The following is a 15553-nucleotide window of genomic DNA, read 5'->3' on the forward strand; positions in this document are numbered from 1 at the left end:
TTTTCTGCTTCTGTTAGGTCCATACCATTTCTGTCCTTTATCGAGCCCATCTTTGCATGAAATCTTCCCTTGGTGTCTCTGATTTTCTTGAAGAGATCTCTAGTCTTTCCCATTCTGTTCTTTTCCTCTATTTCTTTACATTGATCGCTGAAGAAGACTGTAGCCATGAAATTAAAAGACGCATGTTCCTTGAAAGGAAAGCTGTGACAAAATTGTGTCTGTGTGCTAAGTCACTTCAGTCATTTTTGACCCTTTGTGACCCTATGGATTGTAACCTGCCAGGCTCCTCTGTCCATGGAGATTTTCCAGACAAGACTGGGTACTGGAGTGGATTGCCATCCCTCCTCCAGGGGATATTCCCCACCCAGGGATCGAACCTGCTTCTCTTATTTCTCCTGCATTGGCAGACAGATTTTTTTTTTTTTTTTACCACTAGCACCACCTGGGAAGCCCTGACAAACTTAGGCAGCATATTAAAAAGCAGACATCGCTTTAAAGACAAAGGTCCCTATAAGCAAGGCTATCGTCTTTCCACTAGTCAGATATTTTTTTGAGAGTTTGACCTTAAATAAGGCAGAGTGCCAAAGAATTGATGCTTTCAAACTGTGGTACTGGAGAAGACTCTTGAGGGTCCCTTAGATAGCAAGGAAATCAAACCAGTCAATCCTAAATAAAATCAATCCTGAATGCTCATTGGAAGGACTGATGCTGAGCTGAAGCTCCAATACTTTGGCCATCTGGTGTGAACAGCTGATTAATTGGAAAAGACCCTGATGCTGGGAAAGACTGAAGGCAGGAGGAGAAAAGGGCAACAGAGGATGTGATGGCTGGATGGCATCACTGATGTGATGGACATGAACTTGGGCAAACTCCAAGAGATGGTGAAGGACAGGGAAGCCTGGCGTGCTGTAGTCCATGGAGTCACAAAGACTTGAACACAGCTTGGCAACTGAACAATAATGACAACACATGTTGATCATTTGTATTGGAAGGGAACCACTGAAGTTACCAAAATCTAGGCTCTCTGTGCATCAGTGCCAAAAAGAAATAGAGACACGTTGCTGGGAGAAATATCAACAACCTCAGATATAATGATGATACAACCTTTATGGCAGAAAGTGAAGAGGAACTAAAGAGCCTCTTAATGAGGGTAAAAGAGGAGTGTGAAAAAGCTGACTTAAAACTCTAAGATCATGGCATCCAGTCCCATTACTTCATGGCAAATAGATGGGGAAAGTGGAAGCAGTGACAGATTTTATTTTCTTGTGCTCTAAAATCACTGTGGACAATGACTGCAGCCACAAAATTAAAAGGTGCTTGCTTCTTGGAAGAAAAGCTATGATAAACATAGGTGATGTATTAAAAAGCAGAGACATCATTTCGCCAACAAAGGTCTGTATAGTCAAAGCTATGATTTTTTTCTAGTAGTTGTGTACAGATGTGAGAGTTGGACCATAAAGAAGGCTGAGTGCCAAGGATTGATGTTTACTTTTTGTGGTGCTAGAGAAACTCTTGGGAGTCCCTTGGACTGCCAAGGAGATCGAGTCGGTGAATCCTAAAGGAAATCAAAGCTGAATATTCATTGGAAGGACTGATGCTGAAGCTGAAGCTCCAATATTTTGGCCACCTGATGTGAAGAGCCAACTCATTGGAAAAGACCCTGATGCTGGGAAGATGAAGGCAGGAGGAGAAGGGGACAACAGAAGATGAGATGGTTGGATGGCATCACTGACTCACGGGATGTGAGTTTGAGCAAACAAAGGGAGATAGTGAAGGATGGGAAAGCCTGGAGTTCTGCAGACCGTGGGGTCAAAAAAGAGTTGGACATCACTTAGCAACTGAACAACAACAAAGAGGCAAAGAGATTTCCCAAATTACAGGTGACTCAGTTATCTACGGACCAATTATCCTCTTGCTGGAGGCCTTTAAGGAGAATTTCAATTTTTTTCACCTAATTCTGCAACCCCATGTTTCTCAGGTTTGGAACAGTCCTTAATATACTATTTTCATTTTCTTAGGCTGGACTCCTCAACATATTTAATCCTGTGGGTTTTCAGTGAACTTTGTACCTACTGCATGATTGGCACTTGGAGTCTCAATATTACAGTAATATCTACAGTCATTTGTTTCCATATCAATCAAAGCCCCAATGACAAGTCAATAACTGTTTTTCAAATATAGTGTAGTTTCTCCTGGCCTCTAGAAATCTACTTTTGAAGCCCACAGCCATTCTTTTGCCTTTCTATTTTTGCTGTTAGCTCCAATTAGTATACAGTTCACTTATAGACAAATGCAATTCAGTGTCATTGGGTGGTACTGGCCATAAGTCTAAAGCGTGCTGTATTGTACATTTAGTGGCATCAGAATCCTGTTACCACTCATCAGCCCATTGAACTTTATAGTTTGTTTTCTACTTTGTAGACTGGAACTCAATATTTGGTTCACATGTAAATTATGCTGTCACCAGAAACCAAACAGCCCTATAAATTTTTGATCCTCCCTCTTCATTGGGGAGTTTTAAGCCCAAAACTCATTATCTTTTGTGTAGCCTTAGGTAAAATCTCTCTATGTCCTTTAGCCCATTATAGTCCCCAAATTGAAACTCTAGGCAGGTCTCTGAATTTTGGAGGGATTATTATGGTTACAGTGTACCTCTGCTTTAGCTATTGACAGGCGAACTTTACCTTAGAGAGTCACTTTACATATTCAGCTTGTGCAAACTTTACTATGGCTATTTCAGCTACAAATTGGAAAGTGGAGACTTGGCCAGGCTATTTCAGGTACTAATCGGAAAGTGGAGACTTGGCCAGCTAAAATATGATTTTGACATTGTAACACACACAATAGTTCTTGCAAAATGCTTAATTCTTTCTCCAGTTTTGATCTCTCTTCAATGAATCTTAATTTGGCTTCATGAACCTTATGGGACCAGCACTGCTTATTCTCATCCTTTCTCAATTGGAATGACCTACAAAAGCTCAGTGACTTCTAAAGTTTTGGCCAGCTTTAATTTAGAGTCCCAGTTCTCACACAATCCAGGATATGCCCCATTCAGTAGCTAATAAGAAGTAAGGCAAATCTTCCCATCCAGATAAAAGCTTGATTAAAGAGTGACATTTTTCATGAATTGGCTCATAGGGGCAAATGATGTTTTGCTGAAAGTTTTATTTCATTTTGGGTTCAAAGAATCTGATAACACAATCAACAACTCCTTACAAAGAATTTCAATTTCTAAAGATAATTATTTAACTTAATTTCAATATACAGTCCTTAAAGAAAAGAAATAGAAACAATAGAGAGAAGTAACAGCTTGTACATCACCAACTTGGGCTGACAACCTGTCCAGAACTGAAGAGCCCTGGAAAGTTCCAGAAGGCAATCTGGAATCCCAGTTGGGAAAGAGTCCTAGGTGGTCCTTGGACATCACGAATGGGACTACAGATTGCAGTTTTGGGGCCCTCTGCTTATAATCCCAGGCTGAAAGCTGAAATCATCATCAATTTCCCTGTAAAAGTGCAGCTCTAGTTTGGCTTTAATTTTTTACAAAGCTTTTTTCTTTCACCTTGTGAATTACAAGATTCTCCAGACCCTGGGGGCTAGCCAGATCTCAAGGGGCTCAGGAAATTCCAAGACTCACTCCCTCTTCTTATCTAAGGTGCTAGTTGACATCACTGATAACAGTTGGTGTGCTTGGAGCAGGCATGTAATCCAGGCCGAGTCCAGGAAAGGTCAGAACTTGATCAGAGGCCTGCTCTCCTACTTCTGAAGTCTGAAGAAGACTGCCTTAATTTTCATTTCCCTAATAGCATCACAGCTTCCCAAGTGGCGCTAGTGGTAAAGAACTCCTGCCACTGCAGGAGCCATGGGTTTGATCCCTGGGTTGGGAAGGTCCTCTGGAGTAGATAATGGCAACCCACTCCAGTGTTCTTGCCTGGAGAATCCCATGGACAGAGGAGTCTGGCAGGCTACGGCCCATGGGAGTGCAAAGAGTCAGACACAAAGAGCATCACATTTCTTCCAGTATTGAAACTGCTGTTTTGTAATACTGCTATAGAACTTCCAACATCTGCTGGATCATCGAAAAAGCAAGAGAGTTCCAGAAAAACATCTATTTGTGCTTTATTGACTATGAAAAGCCTTTGACTGTGTGGACCACAATAAACTGTGGAAAATTCTGGAAGAGATGGGAATACCAGACCACCTGGTATTCTTGAGAAACCTGTATGCAGGTCAGGAAGCAACGGTTAGAAGTGGACTTGGAACAACAGACTGGTTCCAAATAGGAAAAGGAGTACGTCAAGGCTGTATATTGTCACCCTGCTCATTTAACTTCTATGCAGAGTACATCATGAGAAACGCTGGGCTGGAAGAAACACAAGCTGGAATCAAGATTGCCAGAAGAAATATCAATAACCTCAGGTATGCAGGTGACACCACCCTTACGGCAGAAAGTGAAGAGGAACACAAAAGCCTCTTGATGAAAGTGAAAGAGGAGAGTTAACAGTCGGCTTAAAGCTCAACATTCAGAAAACTAACATCATGGCATCTGCTCCCATCACTTCATGGGAAATAGATGGGGAAACAGTGGAAATAGTGTCAGACTTCATTTTTCTGGGCTCCAAAATCACTGCAGATGGTGATTGCAGCCATGAAATTAAAACACACTTACTCCTTGGAAGGAAAGTTATGATCAACCTAGATAACATATTGAAAAGCAGAGATATTACTTTGCCAACAAAGGTCTGTCTAGTCAAGGCTATGGTTTTTCCAGGGGTCATGTATGGATGTGAGAGTTGGACTGTGAAGAAAGCTGAGCACCAAAGAATTGATGGTTTTGAACTGTGGTGTTGGAGAAGACTCTTGAGAGTCCCTTGGACTGCAAGGAGATCCAACCAGTCCATCCTAAAGGAGATCAGTCCTGGGTGTTCATTGGAAGGACTGATGCTAAAGCTGTAACTCCAATACTTTGGCCACTTCATGCGAAGAGTTGACTCATTGAAAAAGAGTCTGATGCTGGGAGGGATTGGGGGCAGGAGGAGAAGGGGGCGATAGAGGATGAGATGGCTGGATGGCATCACTGACTCGATGGACATGGGTTTAAGAGAACTCCGGGAGTTGGGAGTTGGTGATGGACAGGGAGGCCTGGCGTGCTGCGATTCATGGGGTCGCAAAGAGTCGGACATGACTGAGTGACTGAACTGAACTGATAGAACTTCGATGCGGTTTGGTGTCAATGGTGTCTCTGATCTGTGCCATCTGTCCCACTACCTAAAGCCACTCATATGTCACCGCACTGTGTGTGTTGTGCAAGTCATTTCAGTCGTGTCCGACTCTGCCATTTGACCTCTTTTCCTCCTAGCAGTCTCCTCTCCAACTGAGGACAGCAATGCACATCTCATGCAGTGGCCAGGAAGACCCCACGAGATCACAAATGTCTAACATGGCCCTTAACATTTACCTTTATCACTATTAGCAGTGTTTCACCTACAAGTTGGAACGAGTCTCCCCACTCTTAGATTGTGCAGTTCAGTTTGTTTTTTCATCCAAGAATGAAGGAAGAGATTACAGTGGAATTTTTTTTATTATGAGAGTTTTCCAAGTCCACTCCTCACAGACACCAATGGAGGCAAAGATTTTATCTAGAGGTTCATATTTCTCATCAGACTCAAGGTGGCTTAAAGGAGAACATTAGAGCAGGTTAGAGCATATATAGCTAGGTAATCTTCACCGCCAGTGCATGCTCAGAACTCAATCTGTCCTGAGCACTTCAGTCAAGGACAGAAGCATGAAGTGGCTTGGACTCCTCGGGCTGGTAGCTCTCTCAGAGTGCATGGTCATGTAAGTGTGGGGACTATAAGTGACATCGTCCTTTTTCTTTTGTTTTTTTTTTCATTCTCTTCCTCTTATTCTTCCGCCTGTCAGGGTTAGAAGGGAATGTAATCACTCCCTGACAGTCTAAGGTCAACTCTCACTTGTTGATAAGTACCTTGCCACAGACTCTGTGAGGCCCTAGGCTCTCCAGGCAAACCTGTAGGATCGCACAGCTCTTGGGGTCCAGCCACATCATGTCCTGTGTAAAACTGCATTCCTTGAAGTTGTTCAGTGCACAACCTGTGCAACTGTAGATGTGGTCTGAAGAAAGAGCATTTCTGCTGTATGTGGTTCTAGGTCTCCTCTCTGGTCTCTCTTCATTTCTGTGTGAATGTGTCTATGTCTTCAACTCTCTCTCTCTATTTTATCTATCTCTTCGGATGTCTCTGTGCGTGCAGAACTCTCTTAGATTTTTTCCTTTTTAAAAACATTCTTCTTGGCTTCTCTTAACCTCCTTACTTTATTCCCCATCTCCTGGCCTCCTCTCTTCTGCTTGAGCCCAGAAGAAAGATCAGTAGTACTATTTCTGTGCTCTTTTAGCTCTAACAAGCAGTGTGACCTCAGCCAAGTCTCCAACTCCCTGCATTTCAAATTCGTCCCCTGTTTAAAGAGGATGATGAATCCCTTCTACCTCCCTCCCCGAGCTTCCTTGAGAAGGGTACAGTGGGATGACCACAGCAATGGTAATGGCTGCCATTGCTGAGACTTCCTGTATATCAGGTGCATTACATCCATCATCTCGCTTAATATCCAAGCCGTTCTATGTGGGGGGTGGTGGTGGTGGTGGGGATTTTTTTTTATTGCACCTTTTTACCAACGGTGAAATTGAGTTTTCAATGGTCATATGCCTTACCCAAGATTACGCAACAGAACCTGTGTTCAGACCTAGGTCTTTGCCGTGGTCATTGCACGGCATCCTCATAATAAGGTGACACTCATAAAAATGCTTGGAAGATGCACAGTGCCATTCCAGCGTCAGGTATGACAGTCTCTATAACACAGACAGCTGATGGCGGCCCCTTCTTTGTTTTCTTTTCCTCATGGCTGGTGAAAGAATCCCTATTATGAAAATGAAGACCATGCGAGAAACTCTAAGGGAAAGAAGTTTGCTGACAAATTTCTCTGAGGAACACCCTTACAGCCTGTCCCAGAATGCCACTAATGACCAAAACATAATTTATCATCCTCTGAGGAACCATAAGGATGTGAGTGTGTTGGAAGGATGGTGCTCCACAGCGCCCCCTGGTGCTCTGGCTTTGCACTGGGGTTCAAATGGAGATGCCAGTGGGGTGGTTGGGGCTGGGGCTCCTGCAGGAGGCAGAAACACGGGGGAACAGGGACCCATTCCCAGAGGAGAAGGCAGTCTCATCCTCAACTCTTGGTCTGTGGTGATTGGGCCCAGCAATGACCAGGGGGCAGACAAACATCCATTTCTGTGCCAAAGGTGTATCATTAGTTTGAGGGAGATTGTTCTTTCTGAGCTAAGTGAGCCACTCAGTTACAGATGAAGGGTAAACCATGCCGATCAAAAGATAAAGGCAACTGCAAATCAGTTGTGAAATCCCGGGCAGACGTATGTCAGCATCCACAGATGCATGGATACCAGTAAAAAAGTTAATGAGCCCCTATGGCATGTGAGCCCATATGAATCTAACACTATAGTGTTGCTTGATTTGAAAAAAAGTCTGATATCTTCTTCATGAATGCACAGGCCATCCCGAGAGACAGGCAGGGAGTAAATAGCTGTCAAATAAATAGGCCACCTGCCTGTTGTTGAGAGGTCATGGTCCGAGTTTAGAAGAAGTGGCCTGGGGTGATCGAGGAGGGCCATCTGTAAGAGAAGGGGCTCAGTCTGGAAGAGGAGACTGGAAAGCTTCTCAAATGAAGAGGCCACGACTTCCCTCTGGGTCCAGTGGTTAAGAATCTGTGCTTCTATTGAAGGAATGGCGGGTACCATCCTTAGTCAAGACAGTAAGATCCAGCATGCCATGCAGCCCTAACAGAAAGAAAAGGAATCAAATCAGGCAGTCATCTGAGCAGAGGCTGTGTGGAGTGGTTGGAGAGTGATTTCAGGAGACATGGGACACCTCAAGGGTGGCAGCAGTCTGCGAATCAAGGGTGGCCAGTGCAGCCAAGTCTGCCCTAATCACCCCACCTTGGCCTCTGTAGTTTTCCTACGTCGGCAACATCAACATTGGAACACCCCCTCAGGAGTTCCAGGTCCTCTTTGACACTGGCTCATCTGGCTTGTGGGTGCCCTCCATATACTGCCAGAGTCCCAGCTGCTGTGAGTACCTGCTCCCCTCCCCACCTCGCCCATCTTGTATTTCCCCTCCAACTCCCTTCTCCATCCTTGGCATCTGGGGGACACTCATCTCTTGTGTCTGCAGATAAACATAACAGCTTCGTTCCTTGTAACTCCTCCACCTTCAAGGCCACAAACAAGATCTTCAATACCAACTACAGCTCTGTGTCGATAAAGGGATATCTTGTCTATGACACCGTTCGGGTAATGTGGAAACAGAAGCTAAGTTGGGGCTGCCCTGGGAGCAACCACTGCTTACAAAACAGATGCCAGACCAGCTGGCAGTCCCCTAGTGACTGGATGTCTGCCCCTCAGGACCCTGTCCCTGGGTAGATAGCACCTCAGCTGACACACAAACTCCCAGAATAGCTAATCCAGACAGTGGCTCGGGGCAGGGACTTACAGCTCCTTTGCCCGTGAGCAGCTCAAGATTCGTTTCACTAGGAGCAGGGAGAGGGAGGAGAAAACACCACATTTATATTCTCAGACTATGCTGGCACCTTCATGGTAATAACTCATGCGACCCTGCAGCAATCACACACAGCAGGTACTATGATTAGCTTCATGACACAGGTGAAGGAACTGAGGTGCAGAGAGCAAGGGCCTTGCCAGGGTCACACATCTAGTAAGTGGTGGAGCTGGGCTAGCCAATCAGGACTCAAGCAGGTGTGGGAATTTGGGAAGAGGATAAAACTGATTCAGGGTCCCTGGTGGCAGCATAGAGCTTCAGGTATCCAGACAAGGAAAGCAGGGGGCCAAACACGTGGGAGGGGACTGATAAATAGGTTCTCACTCTAGGGGAATTTTGACAGTGTAATAAAAACAATGGCCTGACTTCCCCAAAGTGCTTGAATATTTCTGCACCCACCCCACCCTGTCTCTTTCTCTCTCTTTTCCTCTGTATTTCCCAAACAAACACATGCACACACAAACACATCCCCAAATGCATGTTTCCCAGGCAGAATTTTCTGGAGGTCCTTGCAAGTGACATTAAATAATGGGGCTTCTGTCTCTTTGGGCAGACATAGAATTCACAAGCATTGCCTTGAATTCAGTTCATTTCTGTCATCACATCATAGTGATGCCAAAGAGAAGGCTATCCCACTCATTTTGTCCTCAGGGGGCACCATTGGGTCCTGTCCTGACTCTTGGTTGCCCCACCTGTACAGAAGGCATGACGGCCAATTTGACTCACTCAGATGGAGCAGGAGGAGCAGGTGTTGTTAAAACCCACAGCCCCGCAAAAATGGAACACGAATTCCTGTCCCACTTGGTCTAACCAACTTAGATCAGTCCAGAGTACAGGCAAGCCTCAGTTCTTCTCTGCAGTGCTACTGACATCTACCCCCCAGCCCAGTCCCAGCCCCACTTCCCAATCCTTTATGTGGGAACACTCTCCTCTCTACAGATTGGGAACCTCGTTAGTGTGGCCCAGCCATTTGGCCTAAGCCTGAAGGAGTTTGGGTTTGAAGATGTACCCTTTGATGGCATCCTGGGACTAGGTTACCCCCGACCCACTGTCACAGGGGCCTCCCCGATCTTCGACAACCTGATGAAACAAGGAGTCTTTTCTGAGCCTGTCTTTGCCTTCCACTTGAGCAGGTAAGTCTGAGGTGGGTCAGACCTCTCTAATTCAGCGGTAAGATGGTTTCAGTTGCATTAAAAATTATAGACCATATATCTGGAAGTTTCCTGAGAGATAGTCTAGCCCAGGGTAACTATGGCCCCAGGGCCTTACCTGGCCCCACCACTGGTATTTGTAAATAAAATTTTATTGATCAAAACCATGATCATGGGCTCATGGGCAGGGACTTGGTCCAGTGGGTGGGGGAAGAGGGAGAACAATGGAAGGTGTCAGGAAACAGGTTGGAGGAAAAAGCAATAGGATTTGCTGATGGATTAGATATGCAAGGGCTTCCCTGGTGACTCAGATATTAAAGAATGTGCCTGCAATGCAGGGGACTCAGGTTTGATCCCCAGATCAGGAAGCTCCCCTGGAGAAGGGAATGGCTAGCTACTCCAGGATTTTTGATTGGAGAATTCCAAGGACAGAGGAGCCTGGTGGGCTATTGTCCATGGGGTTGCAAAGAGTCAGCCACGACTGTGTGACTGACAGACACATACAAACACGTTTGATATGGAAAAAAGGAGAGGGGTGGCATGAATGTTTCCTTCCATACTAACACTTCCCCAGGAGCCCAGGACCAGCTACACAGTCTGTGGGAGCCAGTGCAAAGTAAAAATGTGGGACCCTTTGTTTAAAAAGTATTTGGATTTCAAGACAGGGAGGGCCCCATCAACAGCACAGGTCACAGGCTCGTGAAGCCATCCCTGGATGAGACTGAACCCTCACCCTCATTGTCCTTAAGCCTGGGCTGTTTTTGAAAAATGACAGGCTAGACAAGGAGGAAGCCAGACTCCTCCAGCACAGTATCCTCTGAGGGTATTTCTCAGCACTTATGTTGCCATACAGGACCAAGTCCTCCTCAGAAAGTTGTGGTCAAAGCACAGCCTGGCTGCCTACCTTTGGACTTCTGTGACACTCATTAGCTGTGACCAGCCCAGGTCCACTACTCAATCCCTCTGAGCCTCGATTTCTGCGTCTCTAAAATGGATTCTGTAGTAGTGCCTCTGATGGGTGGATAAGCAAAACCCTCAGATAGCGTGTGGTGTTACTCTCCTCTAGCAAGACCCTCTCTTCCTTCTCTCCACAGTCAGAAGGAGAATGGCAGCGTGGTGATGTTTGGAGGGGTGAACCGTGACTACTATAAGGGAGAACTCAACTGGGTACCAGTGTCCCAAGTGGGCAACTGGCATATAAAGGTGGACAGGTAAGCCTCTCCCTCTGAGAGCCACCCCAAGTGAGGCTCCCACATGTGCACGTGGACACATACAGACACACACAAATGCACCCCAGCTACACAGTCACATACACAGACACAGACTCCACCCCAAAAGACGCACATAGAAACACACACAGCATCAGACTTATAAACTCACAAAGGCACACAAATACCAATACAAACACAGACACATAGAGAAACAGTGATATGCAGACATAGACACACACACACCCAAGACACAAATAGACACGTGCAGACATACAAGCACACAGATACACACACCTCCCATGGATTGATAATCACCCCAGGCCTCCTGATCTGGCCTCTGATCAGGAGAATGGGGTCCAGAGAGGCCTGTGCAGCTGGGGGAACATGTTTGAGGACCCTAAAGTGTAGTGAAAAGAGGATCAGGGAGAATTTCACCAGCCTGAACATGGTTGTGATAAGATGACCAAATGACCAGGGCTACCTGGGACTGAGAAAGTTCTCAGTACACAGTACTGCCAGTTTAAAAGCAGGGAAAGCCCTTAATAAACTGGTAAAATTGGTCTTCTTAAGGAGAAGCTACCCAGCAATGGAGAGAGGTTGGCTGCAATCTTGAGATTTGAAAGCTAATCAAACAGAGAGATACCTTCCTAGCCATAACTACCTGCTTTTCTTCCAAGGCACACAGTGGGGCAGGGGCTGTGACAGAAGGAATCAGGAAGCTGGGATTCAGGAGTGGCCTGAAAACAAGGGACAATAATTGATGGGAATCTGTGTGATACCCTCAGATAAAAGTTTTCCTGTGTTTCAGTGGCCCTCTGGGCTAGCTCAGGCATTGCTTGGCTGAGGGCCTCAGTGTCTGAGCCAGATGAAGGGGCAGGGTGCAGGAAGGCAACCTTTCCCAGGGCAGCCTGGGTCTCCCTCCCACTAACTCTCTGAGCACCTGTTGCCTCAGGGAATCTCCATATTCACTCTTATTATTGGTCAGACACCAGACAAAGGTATCTGGATGTTCCTCATTCATTTTTTTTTTCATGGATTCATTCATTCATTCATTCACAAGCATACACTTGCATCCCTTGTGTGCTGGGGACTTGGGGGAGGCACCAAGGACACAACTTGCCCTCCCATCTAGTGAGGCAGATGCACCCGAAATGACTTACACACAGTGAATTACCACCTCGGCACCTGCTAGACATGGGGAAGAGTCTACAGAGACTGAGCAAGACAGGAGCCTGATCTGGGTTAGGGGGAAGACTTCATTGACAAAGTGACATTTGGAAACTAAAAGATGAGAAGAAATCATCTAGATGAAGGAGATAGGTGGTCTTCTAGGAAGGGTGATCAGCACATGCCAAGGCCCTGAGATGAAAGAGCTGGTTCATTCAATAACTAAAGGGAAGTCAAAGAGGATGAAATGACCAGAGCAAAGGAAAACAGAGTCAGGGCAAGGGCTGAAAGGCTGTTCAGGAGACAGTCACACAGTCATGTTCAGGGGGCAGTCGTGGGGGAGATTCCAGAGTGATGCTGGTGCCTCTTTTATCTCATTGTCTCTCAGCATCTCCATGAACGGGACAGTGGTTGCTTGTAAACGTGGCTGCCAGGCTCTCTTGGATACGGGGACTGCCTTTCTGCGTGGCCCAAGAGGACCGGTCAGCAAAATCCAGAAATTCATCCATGCCAGGCCCATCGGTCGTGAGGTGAAGGGTCACTCCACGGGGTCACTCTCAGGCTCTCCACACAAAGATCAGCAGAGCCAACCTCTCTCCCTCTTTCTGTTACAGCACGTAGTTTCCTGCCAATCCGTCGGGACACTGCCTCCTGTTGTCTTCACTATTAATGGGATAGACTATCCAGTACCCGCCGAAGCTTACACCCAAGTGAGGGGATAACCCTGGGGGCTGGTTCTCAAATCTGGGACTTGCAGGAACCCTTAAGCTGCTGCTGGGAGGAGGGCGCCCTCTGCAGGCTCATCCACATCATTGCAGATGTGGCTGAGCCCATGTGGCTGGCCCAGTGCCTCCCACAAAACCAACCACTTGAGAGTAAAGGACAGTCTGGGACAGTCATCTTCCCGAAAGAAGTGTGGAGTCACTACCCTATGCCCGGCACGGTGGGAGTCACAAGGAGAGGGGAACACTAAGGGCCTTTGCCTTAAACAGCTTTAGTTCAACCAGAGCCCTCAGATGCACGAACATGGAAAGTCAGCTCTAGCAGTCTGTGAAATAGCCAAGTGACAAGGAGGGTTGGCTGGGGACAGACCCAGTGTTCTCTCCCACTCTAGTGATTAACAGTCTTCGTTCCCTTCTTGGAAGTGTCCAGGTTGGGATCATAAATTACATGGTTACCTAGTTCTTGGCTGCAACTTCCCCTTGCTAAGCCCCAGTGCCCCATCTGTGAGTTGGGCTACCTGACTCCTCATGCATGTGCTAATATGAGTAAAGGGTGCACAGAGACTGCACAACTCTTGCACACAGTTGAGGTTTAATGTCAGTTCTCTATGGGAGTTCAGAGCAGGCTAATGGGCTCAAAGAAGCTTTTGAGGAAGACAGGGAATTTCATTAATTCTAAAACCCTAGACTCATGGAGACCTGAGGAACACTTCTTGGTCAATGCAAATCTAAACTGGATTTCATGCAAATGGCACCCCTGGGGGCTGGGCAAAGGGGTTCTGGGGGCAGATTAGGGGTGATGAGGGCTACAGACTTAGGGGCACCAGGGAAAATCACCAACCCAGCCTGGAGTGACCAGGGAGAGTGAGAGTGGGTCAAGGAAGGCTTTGCAGAGGGCTCGAGCACAGTTTTAAGGAAAAGGGTTGTGGGGAAGAAGAAGAAACAGCATTTTCTGCAGAGAAAAGATGGAGCAAGGAACAGCAAGGAATTAAGGGCCATTCTTGTTCTCTTTTTAAAAATTTTATTTAAGTATAATTGATTTACAATGATCTATTTATTCCTGCCATAAAGCAAAGAGACTCAATTATATATGTGTATACATATATATATTTTTCATATTATTTTCCATTACTATTTATCATGGGATGTTGAACATGGTTCCCTGTATTATACAGTATGACTTTGTTGTTTATCCATCCCCTATATGTTTGCATCTTATAATCCCTGCTTGTCTGCCCCTTTTCCTCCCTAATGGCAACCACATGTCTTAGCCCTTCTAGTTGTTGGAATAGCCCCTCATTCCACCACTGCTGAGAGAGTCACTTGATTCTTACCAAAGGGAGGAAGTAAAACCAGGAAACTTGCAACTTTGGATATTGATGAGGGAGGCAGGTAAGGGCTCAGGCTGACTGCTATGTATTTTTGTTTCCCCAGAGTTTGTCGGGCTACTGCTTCAGCAACTTTCTCGTGCGCCCACCGCGTGTGAACGAGTCGGAGACCTGGGTCCTGGGTGAGGTCTTCCTGAGGCTGTATTTCTCGGTTTTCGATCGAGGAAACAACAGGATCGGCCTGGCTCCCGCAGTGTAAATGCTGGGCTACAGGACTCAGTCAGGCCCACTCCACACACACACTCATGTGAGGGCCCGCTGGGTGGGGCCAGGGATGCTGGTGAACTGTGTTTGTTGCTCTGCAAAGCCCTATTCTCTATAAAGAATGAAAGATTTCATCTCATGGTGGTCACATGAATGCGTGCCTCTCTTTGGGTCAGGGAGGTGCATCACATTTGGGAAGGATCTAGAATCAAGCCTGAAGCACAAGTGAGAGAAGCCCAACTCCAGCTGGCTTGAAGAAAAGGGGAGACTTATTGGAAGGATACTGGGGATCTGGACACACGAACCAGAGCAGAGCCAAAGATCTCTGTGACTGCACTGATTTCTCTTCTGAGAAATCAGAAGCCATTGGCTCACTCTTTGCCTCCTCTGCTCCTTCCCTTTACACATCTTTGATTCTTTAAGCCTGAAAGCCTTCTTCCCTCACGCTTCTACACTTAGTGAAGGACTCTGAAGTTGCCTGTCTCAAGGTTTTATATCCCTAAAGTATATAGCCCAGAAGGAAAGAAGCTCAGAATACATCACTTTACCAGGAAGGGATATAAAGGACTGGTCTACCTCAGATCATAAGTTTATCCCTGGACCAACCATCCTGATGGGAGCAGGTGGTACTATGATTAGCTTTACTGAAGCGAGTGACCCTGCTACCCAGCAAACATGATTGACAGCTTCCCCCAGAACCAGGTGACTGGAGTTGGGGTGGGGCACCATCAAAGAAATGTCAGGCAGATGTTCTAGACCATGCAAGTGTTTATGACTGCCCAAACAACTCCATCTGCTCCTCATTTAGAAGAATGTCTGTTATTATTGTTCAGTTGCTAAGTAGTATCTGACTCTTTGTGACTTCACGGAGTATAGCATGCCAGGCCTCCCGGTCCCTCCTTGTCTCCTCGAGTTTGCCCAAGTTAATGTCCATCAAATTGATGATGTCCTCCTACCATCTCATCTTCTGCTGCCCTCTTCTCCTTTGGCTTTCAATCTTTCCCAGTGTCAGGGTCTTTTCCAATGAGTTGGCTCTTCACATCAGGTGGCCAAAGTATGGGAGCT

At 46.3% G+C, this 15553-nt stretch overlaps 1 protein-coding gene across 1 annotated transcript; it reads left to right on the top strand.

Moving 5' to 3' along the window:
* The first annotated feature begins 1673 nt into the window (after positions 1-1673).
* LOC101122394 (pregnancy-associated glycoprotein 2-like) lies at positions 1674-14627 on the top strand. The gene is made up of 10 exons (XM_027959558.3): positions 1674-4419; positions 4772-5838; positions 6926-7076; positions 8041-8158; positions 8262-8380; positions 9585-9778; positions 10891-11007; positions 12563-12704; positions 12789-12884; positions 14331-14627. The coding sequence occupies exons 2-10, from the start codon at positions 5738-5740 to the stop codon at positions 14481-14483; spliced, it is 1191 nt and encodes a 396-aa protein (XP_027815359.2). The 5' UTR covers positions 1674-4419; positions 4772-5737; the 3' UTR covers positions 14484-14627.
* Positions 14628-15553: the final 926 nt, after the last annotated feature.

The sequence above is a fragment of the Ovis aries genome, chromosome 21 (assembly GCF_016772045.2).
Source record: "Ovis aries strain OAR_USU_Benz2616 breed Rambouillet chromosome 21, ARS-UI_Ramb_v3.0, whole genome shotgun sequence".
Taxonomy (NCBI): Eukaryota; Metazoa; Chordata; class Mammalia; order Artiodactyla; family Bovidae; genus Ovis; species Ovis aries.